The sequence below is a fragment of the Aedes albopictus genome, chromosome 3, assembly GCF_035046485.1.
Source record: "Aedes albopictus strain Foshan chromosome 3, AalbF5, whole genome shotgun sequence".
Lineage (NCBI taxonomy): Eukaryota > Metazoa > Arthropoda > Insecta > Diptera > Culicidae > Aedes > Aedes albopictus.
The window spans coordinates 383,199,535-383,222,344 of NC_085138.1; the positions used below are offsets into that span (position 1 = coordinate 383,199,535).

The following is a 22,810-nucleotide window of genomic DNA, read 5'->3' on the forward strand; positions in this document are numbered from 1 at the left end:
TATGTTATAAGCTAGGTGCAGGATGATGTTAAAATAACTAAAATTGTAACAAAAAGTACACTGGTCTAATCAAGATTATATCCTATTTTGTTATAATCATATCGAAATTATAACAAAATGTGATATGAACTTTAGCCTCTGGATTACTGGTTTCTATCATAATTTGATATAAATTTGTTACATTATTTCTCAAATGTCGAAGATTCAAAACTAAATTATAATACAATGAGTTATGAAACAACATTTATAACATAATGTGATATAATTGAGTTAGGCCGTTACAAATATTTATTTCACTTTTTGTCCCATCACTCTTTGACTGGTCGAGGGGGGGGATAAAAATAATAAAACATTTAATCTGAAAAAAAAATTAAAAACTCATCGGATTTGTTAAAGAATTTTTAGCAAGACCTGATATTTTGATAAATATTTTTTTATCTGCCCCCTCAAAATGCTAAATCTTGCCAAAATTTTTTGAAGGGGGGGGGACAAAAAGTCAAAAATAAATTTGTATCCGCCTTATAGTATTTTGAAAACACCAAGGATTTTGAACATGATTATATCACAATAAGATATAAATATCATGATATGTTAGGATTATGTTATATTTTTGTTACAATTTTCTAGTCGGGATGCTTGAAATCTGAAGATTTTTTGATATGCTCAGCTCAAACTCGACAAAATGGTCACTTACACCTCTTTGCATCTGGGCCCCTCAATAGCAAAAACATGTTCCAGAAAATTTGGACTTTTGGGAATACCGCGTAACCCAATCGTTCTATTCGCATAACCAATCAATAAAAAAAAGATTTCTTATTTAAACGAGTCGAAGTTCACTTAAATCGGTTCAAAGTTGAAAAAATATGAAAAATTTCAGTTTTGAGGGTAGCCGGATACGCTTCTGGCATTCTACGCAATAAAAACAAGCAAAACTGCAGCCCCTCAATAGCAATTGAATGTTTTTTTTCATAAATTTTTCAATTACATAGAATAAAGCTGTTTCCTTATAAGCATTTTTTTGATCTTTTACCTGCATCCATCGACCTTTTGTTCTACAAGCAATGAAAAAAACGAATACATAATCAAATTTCTCATTTTTTTTTGTAATATAGCTAAAAATTGAAATAATTTCATATTCTGATATAATTATGTTATTTTTTCAACTGATCATTTTGTTCAGTTGCAAAAATAACAAAGTTATAACAGAGTTTGTTCTGATTTATTTGTAACAAAACTAGTTGGCCTCCTCCAGAATGATGCATTTCGGAAAAAAAAACCACGCAATTCAGGCGAAAAGTATATTTTTAGTATAAAAAATTTACAACGACATGGCCTTGGCCCCCCTAGAGCTATGACCTAGTTACGCTTATGCTTAAATCGGTTCAAAGATGGAAATATATGAGTACTTTTCAGTTTTGAGGGTACGCTTCCGGCATTCTATGCAATAAAAAACAAGCAAAACTGCAGCCCCTCAACAGCAATTGAACGTTTTTTCTTAAATTTTTCAATTACACAGAATAAAGCTGTTTCCTGATAAGCATATTTTGATCTTTTACCTGCTATCCATCGATGTTTTGCTCTACAAGCAATGAAAAAAACGAATACATAATCAAATTTCTCATTTTTTGTAATATAGTTAAAAATTAAAATTATTTCATATTCTTATATAATTATGTTATTTTTTCAACTGATCATTTTGTTCAGTTGCAAAAATAACAAAGTTATAACAGAGTTTGTTTTGATTTATTTGTAACAAAATTAGTTACAAAAGATTATAATACATTTTGTTATAATTTAGTTTGAAAAAGTAATGAACAGTCCATGTCATAACAAAATTATAACATAATTTGTTAGTTATATCACATTAAGATATAATTATGATATATTCTTGTTATGTTCATCTAGTCGGGTAACCACACGATATACACATGCAAAATGGTCACTGGCAGAGGAAACTCTCAGTTCAAAAAAATGTGAATGTGCTCATAAAATACTTAGCTGAGAAGCAGGCTTTGTCCCAGTGAAGACGTTACGCCAAGGAGAAGAAAAAGAAGAAGAAGAAGAAGAAGAGAAGAACATTCCGGAAAACGGACAGTTATTCGTTCATGTAATTCAAATCGTTCAAAGGTGTGAACAAAACGGTCTAGTACTCGATAAGAATGACAACACTTCACGTGTTAACGTGAAAAAGTGCTCCTTTATGACAACCCCCTCCACCTCTCAAATCTCCTCTTCTCTGAAAACTTCCTTTAACCCCTGAAATACACCTGAAACCTCCCTGGAACTCTCTTGAACCTTAATCTTAATCAACGCTTTTAACTCTCTCTAGCACTCTAGGTACTGGAAACTCTTGACCTAATTTACGTTTTTCCACCTCGAATCTTCCTTAAACTTTATTTATTTATTTCTTTTATTTTAGAAACCCTCCTAAACCCATTTGAAACTCCCCCAAATCTCTTCCGAAACTCTTCTGGTATACCTTTGACATCCCTAGATCTCCTCGCTCCCTGGAATCACATCCCGACTAGATGGGAAAAACAAAATTGTTACATGTTGTGTTATTTTGTTACAATGATTTTTGTAACAACGGTTGTTATAAAACATGTACCGTTAGTAATTAAAAAAAAAACAAAAAATCTAACAAAACTCGTTCCAATTGAAATACACATATAACAAGTTGAGATATCAAACTTTGTTAGATTAAATTTGTGAAATCATAACAAAATTCTAACAAGTTCTGTTATATATTTCAGAACAAATTTGTTACAAAATTTGTAATAAATCTCTTGGCTCGTGCAACCAAAATATCAAAAATTACCTGGGTTTTTCGCAACAATACAAAAAATCTAATAAATTCTGAAATAATGTTGTTACAGAAAATATAACAAAGATTGCAATAAACATGTTATAATGTTATAATGTTATAATGCAAATATAACAAATGTTGTTCCATATCTGTTTGAATAAACAAAACATGTCTTGTTAAAATGTTGTTACTGAAATAATAACAAATGGTAATATAATTTTGTTATGGATATTCACTAATCCACACGAAAAATCCTTACAACAGAATTATATCAACTTCTGCTATTTTTCAACAACAGTTGTCATAATTTTGTTATGATCTTGTTATGTGCTTCTGGTTGGGATATGGCATTTATTTAAAACTCCTGAAATCTGCTCCCATTTTTTCAATTACAGTACGAATACTGTGCTTGCCTGTGCTCCTGTCATTGAATATTCATCAACTCACTTCCAAACCTGTTTTGAACGTTATGCCTCCATAATCTTTACTTTTTATACAATTTCGGATATCGTAAAATTACTAAAAATTCCAGATCTCTGTTGTTCTAGGACCGCCAAAGATTTTAAATTGAAATATCCGGTAATAGTTTTCGATTATATAGCTGAAACGAAAATGCAACTTGTTGTTTTTATTTGTTTTCCCATGTATAACTCTATGGTTGTAGAAAATGTCTAGTGAAAGTATAGATCCACTCGTTTCTCATATTTCCCATTGAATTTGCCTTCCCTTAAATTGCATTTTTTTTGCGAGAAAACAGAACATTTGTATCGGAAATTTGGAACTTAAGTCCTTGGGGCTTCTAGAGAGGGTTTCCTGGATGTTTAAGAGGCGTTTCTAGGCTTTTCAGGGGTTTTCAGCAGGGTTCCAGATAAGGTTTCCGGCGGTTTCAATGGGGACTTATAAGGCTTTCAAGGAGGTTTGGCATGGTACACAATTACGTAACGCTAAAATCGGGCATTTCAGATCCCCTCCCTCCCCCTTCCCGAGCAGATGGGAATAACAACAGCATAAGAAGCTGTGTTATTTGTGTAAAATAACTGAATAATAAAGTCGGTTATTTTTAAGTTATTAACATAACATATTATGATATAAACTTGTCTGTCATAAGCGGCAAAATAACAAATATCATAACAAAAAAATGTTCTTGGAAAACCATTTTAGTAACTTGTTTTGTTAGTTTGAATAACAACTTAATAACAGTGAATTTGGAAAACATTTCAAAAACAAATTTTGATATTAATATGTTATTGATAATAATCGGAAAGCAAAGTTTGTTATAATATCAAAATCGTTACTAAGTGAATTATGGTACTTATTAAATAAAATTATTCACTTTGTCTCAAAAACCCACCAATAACATAAGTAACAATACTTGAAATGATCGAAAAATACTATATTCAGTTTTTAATTCATTCTAAGAGAATGTAAAAGAAAAATGTTCCAGAAATTACTTCGAGAATTTTTCCACAAAATCATTTACAGATTTTCAAAGACACCTCTAGAAATACCTCCAAAATTATGAACAGAATCCCTTCAAGGATTTCTTCAGAATTTCCCGTGATTATTTGTCCCGAATTTCATCTTCTGATTTCTCTGAAAATTTCTTTGAGAATTTCACCAGGAGTTTTTTTTCGAAGAATTCTCCTTCAAAAGATTTTGCCAAGAGTTCCAATAATTGTCCAGAAGAATTACTTTTGGAATTTCTAAGAAAATTACGCCAGGAGTTCTTTTGAAGACTTCTCCAGGGTATCGAAGGGTTCATCCAGAACTTCCAAGTGTTTTTCCGTATATTATTTAAGGAATTTTCAGAGGATTCGTTCAGAAATTTCCATCCTAACTGAATACAAAAATGGAACAAAACAAAAGGACAGGTCATTATTATCGAATTGTTGCTTTGATTTATCTAGTTCATTTATTTATTTGAGGCTCAATTGCGTATAACGCTTTACGGAGCCGAAGATCCATTTTTGCACTTAATTGTTGCTTTGATTTCATAATTTGTTACTGTTGTGTTATTGTCACTGGCGTAGCCACGGGGGGGGGGGGTTGTTAGGGTTTCAAGCTACTTAAGAGGCTAATAATGAGCCTTTCCGGAAATTGTGTATGAAGTTCCAGCAAGGCTCATCGTTAGGCTGGTATACATTTGGGAAAATCGTTGGGCTGTTAAGCAGCCAGAAAGTTCCATTCGGAACTTAATCTGAATTTCGCGGAACTTGAAAGAGCATTTTGTCATGGGCAGCGGAACTTTTGGTTACTTGGGAGGTAGCAGGCTATGTTTTCTCTTGCACTCGTTCGATCAGCGATATTAACTACGCCATCACCAAATGTTAGTTATCTGCAATGTATCACCTTCTAAATGTTGTACACCGTGCTCGTGGCGAATACAAACGACTCTCCATATGTCGATGTTCTGCATCTCGATATCTCTCCCTATCTCGAGACTCGATGGTTTGGTCGGTCCCTTCAAGCTACATACATTTTATCTTTCTACATATCTATCTCCTTATTTCGATGTGTCTCTATCTCGATGCGATCTCGTTCGTTTTTGTTCTAGATTTTCTCTCCATATGTCGATATGTCCGTTTTTACATGTTGCTAGATCACGTTTTTAGGTGCAAAATATTCTAGGAATACGAAGTGACAGGTGTTTGTTGGCGGTTTTTCCTAGTTACGGAGGACGTTTTCAATCTAGTGTGCATTACAAATTGGTTCTTCAGTTTGATATCTCCCTATCAAGATGGTACCTTCAATATTGAGATGTCGAGAGTCAACTGTAGTTTTCTGATCTTCGCAGGGTACATCGAAGCAATCATATCTTCGGGCGATGAAGTTATTTTTCCCAGTAGTCACGAGCGACGACGTCGCTTCGTTGATGACGAACAAAACTCAAGCTTTGGAAAATATGTTCACTCGCAATTCTCATGTCCGTGGCAAAGCAATATTCATCGCCCTTCGCATGTTTCACCGGTGTTCAGCAACATTGCAAGAGACTCCAGGGGCATCCCTGAAACGACCCCTGGAACCCTCATAAAACCCCGGAAACGCCCTTCAAACCGAAGTCCCCCTAAAACCCTCTGAAGTCACAATAACGCCCCTGAAAAGCCTTTGCAACCCTCTGAAAATCTATGGAATACCAATGATCACCCTAAGACTTTTGAGACCCCAGGAATATCCCTTAAATATCCCTGGAACACCTCTAAAACGCTCCCAAAACCCCCTGAAAATCCATGGAACGCCTCTGCAACCACCTGAGGCGTCCAGGATCACCCCTGGAATGTCCCTGGACCTCATAAAGCCCTCTGAAACACCCGAGGTATAACCCTAGAATGCCCCTGGAATGCTTCTGAAACCCCTGGAATACATTTGGAACCCGCTCAAACCTGAGACCTTCTGAAACACCCCTGAAACTCCCTGAAGCATCATGGAACGCCTCTGATACCATCTGCAACCATCCGGAGCACCTCTGCAACGCTCTTGAAACCCATTGGAAAGCAGTGGAACGCCTATAAAAACCCCTGGAATACTGCCAAAGTGTGGAGAACATACTCTAAGTTCTTATAAATATGGTGTGACTTTGATGTTTGTGTTTCGTTTGCCAGCTTATTACGTAACAGCAATTTCTGAAATTAGTTATAAGAATTGTTGCAGTTTTTTTTGTGCAGTCGACAATATTTTATTAAACTGGCCACATTTCTTATCGTCTGGCAGTCAGGTACTTCGTAAATTTGATCAGTTTCTTTGCTAAATTCATCGAAAAAATTCTCTAGAATCCCCTTCGAAGCTTTAGTCAGATTTAGGTTAACTTAGCTTAGCTTAGACTGGCTATACAGTATGACCCATTAAAAAATGCGACATTCCATTTTTTGCGGTATTTGATTTTTGATTAAATAATCCTAATGATTTAAACTTTTTTGATTAGGATTCAATAAGGAGGTCATTGTCATACAGGATCTCTGAATTTTTTGTCAAAATATTCATTGGTTACGTATGTGGGATAACTTATAATTGTTAACAATTTCTAAATAAAATCAAGTTTTCCTCTAATTTTCAGAGCAAAATGAACTAAGATAAAAACTTTTAAACACATGGAAACCATGAAGAAATATGTACTCTTTAATACGCCCATGTTTGAAAAACATTTTAAAAATATTTTCAAATGTTTAGGAAACAAAAACTAAAAACCCAGATTAATCCACCTAGTGGTGATAGTGCCTTTCTCATTGAATATGTACTCATGATCATTCCGTCGGCGCAATCAATCTTGCCTTAGAGTCAGTGATCAGCCCCAAAGCTCTGTGCCTTGATAACGGATGAGAAGGAGGAAATTCTCATATCAGCGATCTTGGACTGTACCACCAACGAATTTCTGAATCCTGAGAATACATTATTTAGAAAAAACGAGAATTTTATCAAAATCATCATCGAATTGGGGCACTTATTCCGATGTTATGTTCAACGTATGGACAGAGCTGAAAATATCAGTTCTCTCAGTTGACTGCTTGACAAGCTAGGATATAACTTTTTTCACAGGTCACTTTGAGGTCTTCTACAAAGCTATTCTGCACACTTTAGGCTATATTTTATTATCATTGGTTACGAAATTCATGTAAAATTTGTGATATAGTAATTTGAATTGCCAATTTTAAATCTTATTCAAATTTTAAACGCATTACAGAGCTCGCCCTCCAGTCGCAGCAAAATTTTGCGCAGTAATTTTAGACGCAAAAGGGGATTTTAAAAAAATGTACGGGGCTGATGCGCTAAAATTTTAATTCCATACAACGTTGACCCATCCTACTGTATGTTAACATCTCAGGAATCTAAAATGGTGTGGTTTGATGAGATCGCTCCAGTAATTTTTAGGTTTTTGGTTCTCTTACACATATCTATCGCTTGCAATGATTTTGTTCACTTTCGAAATTCCGCTGAAGCACTCAACGCTGCTTCTGTAACACTACCGCTAGCCTTTTATGTGGTCTGAGCCAATAGGCTCAAGAAGAAAATATTCTTGCTAATCGTTCATCAGGTTATCGAAATGTCACGATTTGATGTGTGCCATGCATGAGTTTGGTATACTTTATACTAGACCACTTACGATGGGACACCCGGAAATGATTCTGAAACACTACCGGTAGTGTGGTCTGAGCTTATGTAAATACTAACTGTTATCAGATACAGATTACCCAGAACTAGTAATACTACCGGTCAAGCTACCGGTAGTAACTTCTGTGGACTGTGCCGATTTACTTATTATCCATGCATCAGGTTACTGACAAAAAATCGATTTGATGTACCGCAAGCATGGAATTGATTCGTTTTTATATTGGTCCACTTTCGGTGGAACACTCTAAACCGGTTCATTTTTATATTTGACCAATTCCTGCGGGACACACGGAACCCGTAGTGGAACACTACCGGTGGTCTCTAACGTAATCTAAGGCTTTCTTTTGAAAACCGTTCATCAGGTTATCGAAAAAGCCGCGATTTGATGTGTCGCATGCATGGGGTTCGGTTTCCTTCCACATTTGACCACTTCCGGAGGAACACCCGGAACCGATTCCGGGACACTATTAGTTTTCCCAATTATGATCTGAGATATTTTTTCTGGTTATTCGTTCATCAGGATACCTAAAAAGCCATTTGATGTGTCGCGAATATTGGTTTGATTCTTTTTTACATTCGGCCACTCTCCGCGAGACAGATGTACAAGTAGTTTCTAATGTGGGCTTAGTCTAGTTTCTTGCTAACCGCACAATTAGTTTATTGAGGAGGCCACGATTTGATGTGTCGCATGTATGAGTTTGCTTCACTTATATATTTGGCCACTTCCGGTGGACACCCGGAACCGGTTCCGGAATGCTACCGGTTCAGTGAGACTATTTTCCTGTTTACCGTTCATCTGGTCATAGGAAAAGCGGCGATTTGATGTGTCGCATGCATGAGTTTGGATCACTTTTATATTTGGCCACTTCCGGTGGGACACTCGGAGCCGGTTCCGGAATGCTACCAGTTCAGTGAGACTATTTCCCTGTTTACCGTTCATCAGGTCATAGGAAAAGCGGCGATTTGATGTGTCGCATGCATGAGTTTGGTTCACTATTATATATGGCCACTTCCGGCGGGACACCCAGAACCGATTCCGGAACACTTCCGGTTCAGATGTAGTCTGCGACTATTTTCCTGCTTACCGATCATCACATAATCGAAAATGCCGTGGTTTGATGGGTCGCATGCATTGGTTTGTTGCATTTTTATATCTGGCCCCTTCCTGAGGTACCGGTCCGGAACACCTAAATGGCCGTAACTCCGGAACGGCTGGACCGATCTGAACCATTTTCAATAGGAAACAATGGGACAATATGCCGCGTCGAATGAACCATCGGTCGTTGAAATCGGATCATATTTACTATCTAAAAATGAGGTGACCTTTTTGTACACATACACACACACACACACACACATACACACACACACACACACATACATACACACAGACATCATCTCAACTCGTCGAGCTGAGTCGATTGGTATATAAGACTTGACCTCTCCGGGGGCTCTATCCAATTTTCGTTTTTGGAGTGAACATGTAGCCTACACCTTGGTGCACGAGAAAGGCAAAAAGTTCTGTTAGAAAGAATTCCAAAAGATCTTCCAAAAACAGTCCCAAGTAGATTCAGGCTCAGGCTGATACAAATTTAATTTTAACTTTTTGTGTCCAACCCCCCCCCCCCCCCCCGCATTAAAAACTTTTGGGTGAATTTTGAATTTAGAGGGGCAGATATAAAAAATATATATCACAATATTGGGTCTTGCTAAAAATTCTTCAACCCAAATCCGATGAGTTTAAAATATTTTTCAGATTAAATGCTTTATTATTTTTATCCCACCCTTGACGAGCCAAAGAGTGGTGGGACAACAAGTGAAATAAATAGTTGTAACAACCTAAATTAAAAACAGTGTAGAAATGTATTGAAAACTTCCGTCCAGAGTTTTCAAAGGAAAATTTTAAGCTTTTTACAGAATAGTGGACATTCATTTGATTATACTTGTGCGCTGACTGTACTTTTTTTATCCATAAAATACCCCACAAGCATAAATTCCTCAATTGGCTTCTTTTACGATAAAGAACTGCCATATTTAAAATCTGCACGTTTTGACGGGTTCAAATCCAAATTTCCACGGCGTGAACCTTTTAGAAATCAATTTTAAGTTTGTATGGAAGCGATTAGTTGGATCACCCCTCGTCGGATTTTGCACTGGACGGAGCCGTCAAACAGTGCCCATCTGTCAAAAGGTGATATAAAAAAATCTCTTTAAAATTGTTTTTTGTTATCGAAATAAAGTTCTAAAAATCTGAAAAATGCATAGTGGCTAAGAAAAAGGTTTTTGTAGAAAAATAAAAAAATCATAAATTTTTGTAAAATCTAATAGTTACCAGATATTCATGAGAAATCCAGGACTTCCTGGTTTTTCTCCGATACTCACGGATTGGAAACTGGCCTGCACTTCGGCCGATTATTCAGTTCGACAGTACCACCCGGACCAACATTGTTGGTTACGTTGACATTGTTCTGCAGGTGTCAAGTTGGTTATGAGTTGACTATGACGGATACTAATGTTTGGTATTTATTTTCATTATTTTTTTACTATCAAATTCACAACAGATTCAAATATCAAAAACAGCACTTGGTGAGGTTGTGCTATTCGGCCTACTTCGGCCTACTAGAAAATGATGTTGCGACTAGTATTGCGAAACAGTTATTTATGTAACGAGTTGCAAAAAGTTGATTTTTTTCGAGTCGTACATTTATCCAACGAGGCTCTCCGAGTTGGATAAATACGATGAGTGTTGAAAAATCGAGTTTTGCAACGAGTTCCATACAAAATTTTATGCAATGATTTTTTTCATTATACAACTCATTCGAGTTGCATAATATTCATAATGCAACTCACATTAGTTGCATTATGAACATTATGCAACTATTTTTCATTATGCAACTCATTTCAGTTGCGCAATGAACCGGTACGGAAAAGTAGGACATTATGATAATGAAATGAGTAGTATACAATTGAAATTATGATACTGAATTGCATAAAAGACGTTTTCTGCTCTGCTGGTTATTGAATGGCATTTTTAATGCGTATGCTGCTCACTCTATTCCTCCTGTTTTCGGCGTTTAAGAAAATTTAAACATGATAATGGTTCGTTCGTATATAAAAAAGTTGACACTTGATTCCTGATACATATTTTTATTCCGACAATTTGGTTTGCCTACCATTTTATCATGATTAAATACAGGTTGTTATGCCTATGATTCATATGAATAACACATATTCTCAGCCATCGATTCAGTAACTAAAACTTTTCACCAACTGGTTTAATGATCAATTCGTGAACTTGCACCCGTGGAGCTGTCCCAAGAACGTACAATACGGCTTCCGAAATGTCTTCCGCTTCCAACATTGGAAGGCCTGCTCCTAGCATTGCATCCGGTATGATTTCGGTGCTAACCACACCTGGACTAATACTCTGAAAATAGATAATAAAAAGGCACAAATCAAGCTTAGCTATTCTTCACAAATTATCCCCAAAAACCTACCGTAACCTTAATTTTGGATCCGGCATTCCTCATTTCGTTTCTCATCGTTTCCGTGATGGCTGTGACTGCGTGCTTCGTTGCAGGATAGACGTTAAATTGCGGAAAATCGACCACTTTGTGACCGACAACACTATTGATATGCACAATATGGCCATCGACCGAGCGCTTCTTCATCGATTGATAAGCGATCTGACTGCACAGCACCAGCCCTACCACATTGACATCCAACGTGTCACGCAATATTTGAGCATTCCCGGCCTCCAACAGGTCCGTTTGCCGCAGCATTCCGGCATTGTTGATCAGCACGTCAACCCCTCCGAACTTCTTCTCCACCCAATGGAACACCTGTTGGATGTTCTCCTCCTTGGACACATCGCACTTGACCGCATGTAGCCGACTTCTAGCCGATTCCGGCAAATCCGCTTTTAACGCTTCAACACGCTCCACTCGGCGTGCCAGGCCAACGACCACCATTCCCGCCTTGGCCAAATCCGTTGCAATACCGGCACCAATACCGGAACTTGCTCCGGTCACAACGGCCACTTTTCCTGCCCAACGATCCATTTCCGATTTCCGAACAGAGATGCGATTGTGCTGCTCGCTCGATTACGACTAGACTTTGATTGTGAATACTCTAGCTATTTATTTTTATTCTATCCGATGATGATTGTATTTCTTCATTTCTAACCTGAGTGGATACTGGCTAGTAGTAAGTGATGGTAAAATGACTTTGCATAACTTTTCGCGTGCACTTGCGGTTCTCTTATTTGCAGTGGCATCTTATTTGATAAGTCGACACTCGACACTACACAGTATCGACTGGGACTGGAGGATCGTCACATGCAGAGTGGAAGATCGGCAAATTCTTGTCTTTTGTAGGTAGCAAACGTAAAGTGAGGAAACTGCCTTGTCACGAGCACGTGCTTCTCAAAGTTTTGATCCCGACGGTCTTAAGTAATACGTTTCATCTTCAACGGCAAGCAATTCCCTGAAGTGTTTGTCTACATTTGTTTGAAAAGTGGTACTTCAAGTCTTCTCAAAACCATTTGTACGAATCACGTGACGATTGTTTTCTCTTAGATTAGAGTCAAGTCATCATTACATACTGATATGCTGAATTTTGTGTATACAAAGTATAAAATGTTTTCGTTCACAGGTCTGGGCGTTGCAAGGCGTTGAAAAAATTGCAAAAGTGATCGGACAGTGGCACGCGTGTAAATCAAAGGGGTACCGCTGTCCGATCACTTTTGCAATATTTTCAACGCCTTGCCACGCCCAGACCTGTGAACGAAAACATTTTATACTTTGTATACACAAAATTCAGCATATTTGTAGTTCCGTGTCAAAAATTGAGCTCAATCCAACAAAGCAAACCATAGTTACAGCATCTTAAACTTGGCCATTTTGTATGAAAATCGGCGTTTGTCCGATTAATTATGCACCACAGTGTATATATATAACACTGGTAGTTCCGTATGTAAGAAGCTTTTCAGCAGCAGTCTCGTCATCGTACAACTCCCCTGAATCTTCTTTCTCTCATTAAACTCACCTATAAACTTCCTCTGCGTTTTCCCATGAAGTCCCTCATGCAATTCTCCAGTAACACCTCTTGCACTATCCCTTCCACTTCTTATACATCAATTGCCTCCGTTTCCACATAACCCTCAATAAAATCCTCTGAAAACCCCCTTGGAACCCACAAACAACTCCGAACTTATTTTAGACATCCAAGAACCCCCTCAACCTTTGCATGTTCTCCTCCATTCCCGACGTAAACTCCTCTTTATGCACTCTTCGAATTCTGCTGATGAAGCGCCTTCGCATTTCGCGGCTAACGTTGCTGTCTGCCGTAGATGAAGTCCTCCACCACCTCAGTGTCGCCGTCTATCATTACACTGTTGCCTAGGCTTGCCCTGTCGATCGTGGTTCCGCCTGCCAGCATGCACTTTGTTTTCGACGCGTTCACCGTGAGTCCGACCTTTGATGCTTCAAGTTTAAGGCGGGTGTAGGCCTGCCACCATTCCAAATGTTCTAGCAATCTAAGATTTAAACGGCTACGCAGACTTTTAATATCGGAAAACGAGGTTTATTATTTGCCCGACATTTCGACACTAGGGTTTTGTGTCATCATTACACCTGAAGATGACAAAACCCTAGTGTCGAAATGTCGGGCAAATAATAAACCTCGTTTTCCGATATTAAAAGTCTGCGTAGCCGTATAAATTTAAGATTGCTAGAACAGGGGTAATGATGACACAAAACCCTAGTGACGAAACGTCGGGCAAAAACTAAACCTCGTTTTCCCGTATTAAAAGGCTGCATAGCTGTTTAAATCGTATATTAAAATCCTCAGTTGATCCTCCAGAAGATGTTCTAGCAATAATATCTATGTCATCCACAAAACAGACAAATTGTCCGGATTTCGTGAAAGTCGTACCTCGGCTGTTGAACCCGGCTCATCGCAGAGCCGGATGGGTGATGAACAGCAGGCATGAGAGTCCATCACCTTGTCGTAGTAACCCCGGCGAGATTCCAACGAACTAGACAGATCGCCAGAAACCCTTACGCAGTTTCTTACAGCATCCATCGTCGCTTTGATCAATCTAATGACTTTCCCGGAGAAGCCGTTCTGGCTCATGATTTTCCATACATAGCTCTGTACGGTCGATACTGTCGTACGCCGCCTTGAACTGCCCATAACTGCACATTTGTTGAGTTCAGCTCCGATACCATCCTTACCAGCTGACTTATTGTACTTCAGCTGTTGGATAGCTTCCTTTACTTCCCTCGTTGGCTCGTTGTTGCTCCCTGCTGTACTGACGTAGTCATTTCATCCGCTGTCTTGATCCTCCATGTCTGCGCTCTCCACACCATTCAAGTGTTCGTCGTAGAAGAGAGGGGTCTGCTTTTTTCGCGTTCTTTTATGTCGCTTCACGTTCTGCCGGGTCTCGTGCTGCAGCATGACCGCCCTCGCTGCAGCATGAACCACCCATTCATCGTCGAACCAATCGTTTCTTTGGCTCCGTTCTACATAGCCAACGTTGGTCTCAGCTGTTTTTATCGTACACCAGCAGTCCTCTAGAGGGGCTTCATTGAGCTCGTTTTCGTCCGGCAACGCTGCCTCGAAGTTCTGCGCCGATGCGGTGGCAATATCCGGTTGCTTCAGCCACTCCAAATTATATCGAGGCTGCCGTCGTCCTCACGGTTATCGGGAAAGCAAAGGAATATTAGTTCGACAACCGTTGCTACTAGGAACCGTGAAATCCACAGCATCCCCACAGTTGTCTCGAGAAGGCATTGGCGTAGCTAGCATTTTTTTTCTGGAGGGGGCCCAGGGGGGCCTGACATGTAATGACTTTTAAGAATTCACCCAGACATATCTTCGAGGATTTGTCCTGAGATATCTTTAGTGGTTCCTCCTCTTTGAGGTTTCCTTCAGGAATTTCTCCAGAGATCCTTCAAGGTATTTCTTCAGAGATATCTATAGGGATTTCTCCATATATTCCTTCCAGAATTTCGCTAGAGATTGCTCCAATAATTCCATCTGGAATAATTCGAAGTATTTTTGCAGGAATTTATTTTAAAAAAACTTCCAGAAAACTATACCAGTGAATATTTAAAAATACTCCAGGAGTTGCTTAAAACATTTGTACAAAAAATTCTTTAAGGGCCCATACAAGTATTCCTTCAATAATTCGTCCAGAAATTACTACAGACACGGATGTCTTCAGATTTTTTTTTTCCAGGGATTCCTACAAAAATGCTTCCAGGAATTCGCTAAGAAAGCTTTCCTGAGATTCCCTAAGGAATTCCTCAAGGGGTTATTTCAGAAATTTCTCCAAGAATTCCTGCAGGGAATCACCCGCGAATTCCTTCTATAATTCTTTCAGGAACAACTTCCGGGATTATTTTAAAAATGCCTGGATTTCCTTAGAAACTCCTCCAGGAATTAAACCAGGATTTCAGGATTTCCTCAGGAATTTCAGCAATTTCTTCAGTACTGAGATTTCCTCAGAAACACCTTCTGGAATTCCCTCAGAAATTGTACTTTCTATTTCTTCTGGAATTCTTCCTGGGATTCCTGCGGGAACTGCTCAAGGGATTTCTCCAAATATTCCTCTAGGAATTCTTCCAGGATTCCTCTGAGAATTCCTGCATGGATTCCTCTTAAAATTTCTACAAGGATTCGTCCAGAAACTCCACCAGGGATTCCTTCTGCAATTGTTCCAGTGAGTCTTTAAGGAAATTCTCCAGGAATTCCTCCAGGGATTACTAATGGAATTTATGCAGGGAGTCCTCCAGGAACCCCTCAAGAAATTTCTTAAGGAATTTCTCTAGAGATTCCTCCAGATATTCTTACAGGCATGTCTCCAGGCATTCCCCCAGGAGTTCCTCCAAGGATTTCTATAGGGATTCCTCCAGAATTATCCTGGGAATCCCTACAGAAATTCCTTCAGAAACAATTATCGCAGCTCCTCCAGGAATATCTCCAGAAAATCCTCCAGGGATTCCTTAAGAAACTCCCCCAGGAATTTCTCACAGAGTTAGTCCAGGAATAACTCTAAGAATTCCTCCAGGGATTCCTGCATAAATTCCTTCTGATATTCCTCTAGAAATTTCTTCAGGAGTTATTCCAGGTATTCATCCAGGCATTCCTTTAGGATTTCATCCAAGCATTTCTCCGTGAACTCCTCCAGAAATTCCACCAACAATTTCTCCAGGAATTACCTCAGGTAAATTCAGAAATTTCTTCAGGAAATTTTCCAGGGATTCATTAGGAAATTTCACCAGGAATTTCTCCTCCAGGGATTTCTCTAGAGATTCCGCCAGAAATTTTTCATGTATCCTCCAAAAATTGCCCCAGGAATTCTTCAGGATTCCTCTGAGGATTCTTCCAGAGATTCTTCCAGGAATTCCTCCGATGATTCCTCTAGTATTTCCTCCAGAAATTCCTCCAAAAATTCCTCATGGAATTCCTCCAGAAGTTGCTGTAGCAATTCCTCCTGAAATTCCTCGGGAAATTCCTCCTGGAATTCCTCCAGATATTCATCTGGAAATTCCTCTAGGAATTTCTTCAGAAATTTCTCCAGGGATTCCGTCCAAAACTCCGATAGAGATTCCTCCCGGAATTAATTCAAGGATTCCTCCAGGAATTCTCCCAGGGATAGTTCCACGGAAATGTCCCAAGAATTCCTCTAGGGATTTCTCCAGGAATTCCTCCTAAGATTCCGCCATGATTTTGTCCAGAGTTCCACCAGGAATTCCTCCTGGGTTTCCGACAAAAATCTGTCCAGAAGTTGCTCCAGGCATTCCTCCTGAAGTTTCTCCAAAAATTGCTTAAGGGGTTCCTCCAGGGTTTTTCTCCAAGAATTCCCACAGGGATTATTCAAGAGTTTCTCTAGAAATTTCTCTGAAGATTCCTCCAGGAACTCATCAAGAGGTTTTTTCAACATTCCCCCAGGAACTCCTTTAAAAATTCCTCCAGACATTGATCCTGGAGTTCCTCCTGAAATTTCTACAGAAATTTAAACTGCAATTTCCTTCAGAAATTCCCCCAGAACTTCCTCCCGGATTCCAGGAATTACTCCAAGAATTCCTCCAGGGATTCCAGCATGAACTCCTCCTGAGTGTCCTCTAGGAATTCCTTCAAGGATTTCTTCAGGAATTACCTCAGAAATTTCTCCTGGAATTTATCCTGGAATTATTTCAGATATTCCTCCAGGCATTTCTCGAGGAACTTCTCCAGAAATTCCACCAAGAATTCCTTCAGGAATTACCCCAGGTATTTCTTCAGGAATTCATCCAGGAATTTCTTGAGGAATTGGTTCAGGAATTCCTTTGCGATTTTTTTTTCAGAAATTCCATTAATTTATCATAAGATTGCTCTTGGTCTCCAGAACAAGCAAATCATCCAGGAATTTCTGCAGGAAATCCTCCAAGGATTCCCTCAGAAATTGTTTTAGGAATTTCTGCACAAATTCCTCCAGGATTTTTTTCAGGGATTCCTCCGTAAATTCTTCCATGGTTTCCTCCAGGAATTAATCCAAGAAATTCTCTTAAAGTGATTCCTCTAGAAATCACTACACAGATGTTTCTCCAATAATTCCTCTAGGGATTTCTCCAAGAATTCTGCCTAGATTTCCGACAGGAATTTGTCCAGAAGTTCCTCCAGGCATTCCTCCTGAGGATTCTCTAGAAATTGTTCTGGAGACCAAGGGCAATCTTATGATAAATTAATGGAATTTCTGAAAAAAAAAATCCTGGGGAATACCTGGAGGAAACCTTAGAGAAATTTCTAGAGAAACTCTCCAAGGATTTTTCCAAGAGTTTCTCTAGAAATTTCTCTAAGGTTTCCTCCAGGTATTCCTCAAGAGTTTTTTTTTTCAGAAATTCCATTAATTTATCATAAGATTGCCCTTGGTCTCCAGAACAATTTTGTCGAATTCTAAGAAGTCATGAACAAAAGATACAATCATTTGTGCCGTGGAATTCCTTTAGAAATGCCTCCAGGAATTCCTTTAGGTATTGATTCAGGAATTTCTTCAGAAATTCCTAGAGCAATTCCTCCAAGAATTTCCCCAAGAATTCCTCCAGGGATGTATCCAGGAATTCTTCCTGGGTTTCCGACAAGAATTTGTCCAGAAGTTCCGTCAGGCATTTCTTCTGAGGTTCCTCAAAAAAATTTCTTCAGGGATTTTTTCCAAGAATTCGCAAAGGGATTCTTCCAAGAATTTCTGTAGAAATATCTCTAAGGATTCCTTCTGGAATTTGCCAAAAGGGTTCTTCTGAAATTTCTCCAGAGAGTCCTCCTAGAATTCCTCTAGGGAATCATCCAGAAATTCATCCAGGGATTCCTTCAGGATATCTTCCAGGGTTTGCTCCAGGAATTTATACAGGAATTTCTCCAGGGAGTCCACAAGGAATTTCTACTGGAATTCTTCCAGGGATTCTTCCAGATATTCCTGCATGAATTCCTTTGGGAATTCCTCCACTGATTAATCCAGGAATTCTTCCAGGGATTTTTATAGGAATTCATCCGAGAATTCCTCCAGGGATTGCTATAGGAATTCATCTAGGGATTGCTCCGGGAATCCTCCCAGAATTCCTCTAAAGGTTTCATCAGGAATTCATCTAGGAATTTATCCAGAGATTGTCCAAGGCATTCGTCCAGGAATTTCTCCAAGGATGCCTCCAAAAAATCCTTCAATTATTCCTTCTGAAATTCATCGAGGAAGGTCTCCAGGGGTTCCACCAGGGATTTGTCCAGAAGATTCTCCAGGATTTCCTCCAGAGATTCATCTAGGAATTGCTTCAGGGATTTCTCCAGGAATTCCTTCTGCGATTTCTCAAAGAATTTCTCTTGGGATTCCTCCAGGAATTCATCCAGAAATTCCTCAAAGGGTCCATCCAGGAATGTTTCTAGTAATTCTTACAGGGATTCCTGATGCGGTTTCTAAGGATTCCTCCAGGAATTCATCCAGGGATTCCTCGAGGCATACTTTCAGAAATTCCTCCAGGGATTCCTACAGTATGTACTCCAGACATACCTACAGGAATTCTTAAGAGATTTTTCCAAGAATTCCTTCAGGGATTACTCTGGGAATTCCTGTAGTTATTCCTTCAGGCATTCCTCTCGGGATCTTTTCAAAAAATTATTCAAGGGTTCGATAAAAAATTTCAGTAACCCGTCAATCATATTTTCCAAAGAATCACCCAAGATTTTTTTTCCAGGATTTCCTGAAGAGTTTTTGAATTACTTGAAGCATTTCTAGAGGAATTGCTCCAGCGATTTGTATTGGAATTCTTTAATTTAATTTTAGAGGTATACAGTAGCAAGGAAATTCTCCAAGAAGTCTTCCAGGTGTTTTTCAAATTTATCTCCGAGAAATCTTTAAGGAGTTCATCCACAGATTTATTCAGGAATCCATCCATGAATTTCTTCAAAAATACTCCCTGCAGTTCCTGTACAGTAGTTTCCTCATAAAGTCGTCCTGCGATTCTTTCGGAAATATATCCTATGATTCTTACACAGTCACTGTAACTTACTTTTAATAAATAAGTACTTACGCCTTCGGACATTTCTCCAGGTAATCCTTCAGGAATTCATCCAGAGAAGATTATTTCGGAATTCTCCCAGAAACTGCCCAGGAATTCCTCCTGAAGAATTCCAGTATTTTTCTCCGGAAATACTTCCAAGAAATTCTCCATGGATTCCCTGCAGAGATTCTTACTAGGACATCTCAAGCTTATATGGGAAAAACACATTTCAAAAAGTTAGATGGGCACCCATTTCAGTTCGTTCTGATTTTCAGCCTAATTCATTCACAATTGGGCGGTGCTAAACTCGTCTGAAGTTTGTATGGAGGTTCATCAGGAAAAAAACAGAAATTGATCACCGCTACCAGCACCACACTGATTTTTATAGAATAGGTGAGGTTTTTTTAAACGCAATGTACAAAATACAACAGCGTGAATGCTGAAGAGTGCAGTAATGCTTTTCAAGAACATAATGTTATTATTTTCAATTTCATCGTGTTACGTTTAATTATAAAAGGTAGTTGGTATTAATTTACTGAGGCTGCTCAAACCCAAGGGGGGGGGGGGGGGGGGCTTGACCATATTGTTGTCTACATCTTCTTTTTGGCGTAACGTCTAAACTAGAATAACGCCTGAATCGCTTAGAGTTTAATGAGAACGCTGAAAAATATTATAACTTCTTCAATGAACATTTGAATTTATGCATTGTTTGATAGACACGCTAATACTCGATGCCCAAGAAAGTCAATGAAATGTATCTGACTAGAAATCACCTTCAGTATGGTTTTAATGAATACACTCGCGTTTACGCTTCAGCTATATGGGCCCTTTATAATGTGATATCTATTTTCTCTGGGGCTCCAAAAACTTCTGCTGTATTCCATTTCAAATTCTAACAGATTTTTTTTCCATATGATACTTGAATTCCACAAGGAAGCATTTATCCAAACATTTATCAATATTATTCTGTTATGCTACTAGAAATTTCAGATCTTCTTTGGAATACCCAAGAAAGAATTCATTTGAAAACTAAAGATTTCATTATTCGGCGATTTAAAAAGAAGTCGTACAAAGCATTGCTATTTATATATGTAATTCTAATTCATATTTCTGCTATCATATTTCCAAACAAAGCTAATAGAGTCAATCACATAGTCTAAATGGGACAATGATCTTGTAAAGTGTGACAAGTTGAAAATAGTCTCCAATAACTACCAATTTAAACGCATATTATGCCAAATCAATATCTTTTATAGATCTATGTTTATCATTAACACAATGGCTTTCAGATTTTTTCTAATTTCCATATATAAAGTCATGACAAATTTCTGGGGGGGGGGGCAGTGGATTCTGGGGGGGCTGGCCCCCCAGGCCCCCTCTCTAGCTACGCCAATGCGAGAAGGAAGATTTGTTAGTAAGGTAGGATGAGGTGTGAATGTTCTTTTCCTGTGTTTTCTCTAAAAGGATCTTCTGATTCTTTCAGAAGATCTTTCATAGATTCCTCAAGAAACTCTTTTAGGGGTTTGTGCGGTTTTTTTCTCTGAAATTTCTCCTGGATTTACCGCTGGATTGTTTAAGGGACACCTTGTGGTTTTCCTTCAGTTTTTTCTGGAATACCTCCAGGCTCCAGATGGTCCTTCTAATATTTCTCAAGGAGTTATTTTTGGGATTTCTCCTGGACTTGATTCTTCTTGTGTTCTTCCAATGGATCCTGCTGTAATTCCAAAAGGAACTTACGCCAAGAAGAGGAGGAGTTGACAGCTGATTTCTGATTTTATTCAAACAATTTGTTTTGTCTACGAATTGATAATTTATCATGGTTAAATGCAGATTTGTATACCTATGATTTGATGTAACGTAACTCGATTCCACAACAACATCAACACAGCACATCGATTCAGTAACTAAAATTTTTCGCCAACTGGTTTAATGATCAATTCATGAACTTGTACCCGTGGAGGTGTTCCAAGAACGTACAGTACAGCTTCTGAAATGTCCTCCGCTTCCAACATTGGATGGCCTGCTCCTAGCATTGCATCCGGTATGATTTCGGTGCTAACCGCACCTGGACTAATGCTCTGAAAATAGATAATAAAAAGGCACAAATCAAGCTTAGCTATTGTTTACAAATTATCCCCAAAAACCTACCGTAACCTTAATTTTGGATCCGGCATTCCTCATTTCGTTTCTCATCGTTTCCGTGATGGCTGTGACTGCGTGCTTCGTTGCAGGATAGACGTTAAATTGCGGAAAATCGACCACTTTGTGACCGACAACACTATTGATATGCACAATATGGCCATCGACCGAGCGCTTCTTCATCGATTGATAAGCGATCTGACTGCACAGCACCAGCCCTACCACATTGACATCCAACGTGTCACGCAATATTTGAGCATTCCCGGCCTCCAACAGGTCCGTTTGCCGCAGGATTCCGGCATTGTTGATCAACACGTCAACTCCCCCGAACTTCTTCTCCACCCATTGGAACACCTGTTGGATGTTCTCCTCCTTGGACACGTCGCACTTAACCGCATGTAGCCGACTTCTAGCTGATTCCGGTAAATCCGCTTTTAACGCTTCAACACGTTCCACTCGGCGTGCCAGGCCAACGACCACCATTCCGGCCTTGGCCAAATCCTTTGCGATACCGGCTCCAATGCCGGAACTTGCTCCGGTCACAACGGCCACTTTTCCTGCCCAACGATCCATTTCCGATTTCCGAAGATATTGTAAGATAACGTGATGCGATTGTGCTGCTCGCTCGATTGCGACTAGGCTTTGATTGCAAAAACTCTAGCTACTTATTTTTATCCTAACCAATGATGATTGTATTTCGTCATTTCTAACCTGAGTGGATACTGGCTAGTAGCAAGTGATAGTAAAATGACTTTGCATAATTTTGTCGCGTGCACTTGCAGGTTATCTATTTGCAGTTCTTCATCGTATTTGAAAAGTCGACAATCGAAACTAGTGGACTGGAGGAGCGTCACATGCGGAGTGGAGAGACTGCCTTGTCATGAAGCACGTGCTTTTCATAGTTTGGAGCCCGACGGTCTTGAGAAATACGTTGCATCTTCAATTGCAAGCGATTCCCTGGAGTGTTTGTCTAATTCATTTGTTTGAAAAGTGAAGATACAGCAAGCCGTTTGTGCGAATCACGCAATGATTGTTTCCTCTTGGATTAGAGCTAAGTCATCATTACATATGTATAATACTGGTTGTTCCTTATGTATAAACTCTACGGTGTATTGAGGATGACTCGAACATTGATTTCAAGTTTTGAAAGTTCTCATATCCACCCACATGTTTGAAATCCCTACTGCTTGTTATTGTAACGAAAAAACTAAAGTTATACAAGTCTCCA

The 22,810-nt window shown here is 38.9% G+C and overlaps 2 protein-coding genes across 3 annotated transcripts; both read right to left on the reverse strand.

Annotated features, from left to right (window-relative positions):
- Window positions 1-11,036: 11,036 nt before the first annotated feature.
- LOC109400781 (farnesol dehydrogenase) lies at window positions 11,037-12,037 on the reverse strand. Its single transcript, XM_019673282.3, has 2 exons — window positions 11,407-12,037; window positions 11,037-11,336 (listed from the first exon to the last, which is right to left on the reverse strand). The coding sequence occupies exons 1-2, from the start codon at window positions 11,968-11,970 to the stop codon at window positions 11,163-11,165; spliced, it is 738 nt and encodes a 245-aa protein (XP_019528827.2). The 5' UTR covers window positions 11,971-12,037; the 3' UTR covers window positions 11,037-11,162.
- An 8,482-nt stretch (window positions 12,038-20,519) lies between these two features.
- On the reverse strand, window positions 20,520-22,237 carry LOC109399573 (farnesol dehydrogenase). Of its 2 annotated transcripts, XR_009998600.1 has the most exons (3): window positions 21,592-22,237; window positions 21,284-21,521; window positions 20,520-21,211 (listed from the first exon to the last, which is right to left on the reverse strand). XR_009998600.1 is itself a non-coding variant. In XM_029875319.2 (2 exons), exons 1-2 carry the CDS (start codon window positions 22,153-22,155, stop codon window positions 21,348-21,350), a joined length of 738 nt encoding a protein of 245 aa, XP_029731179.2. In that variant the 5' UTR covers window positions 22,156-22,237; the 3' UTR covers window positions 21,198-21,347. The 2 variants fall into 2 exon arrangements, 1 of the variants encoding a protein (XP_029731179.2); XM_029875319.2 differs by having other exon boundaries at window positions 21,198-21,521.
- Window positions 22,238-22,810: the final 573 nt, after the last annotated feature.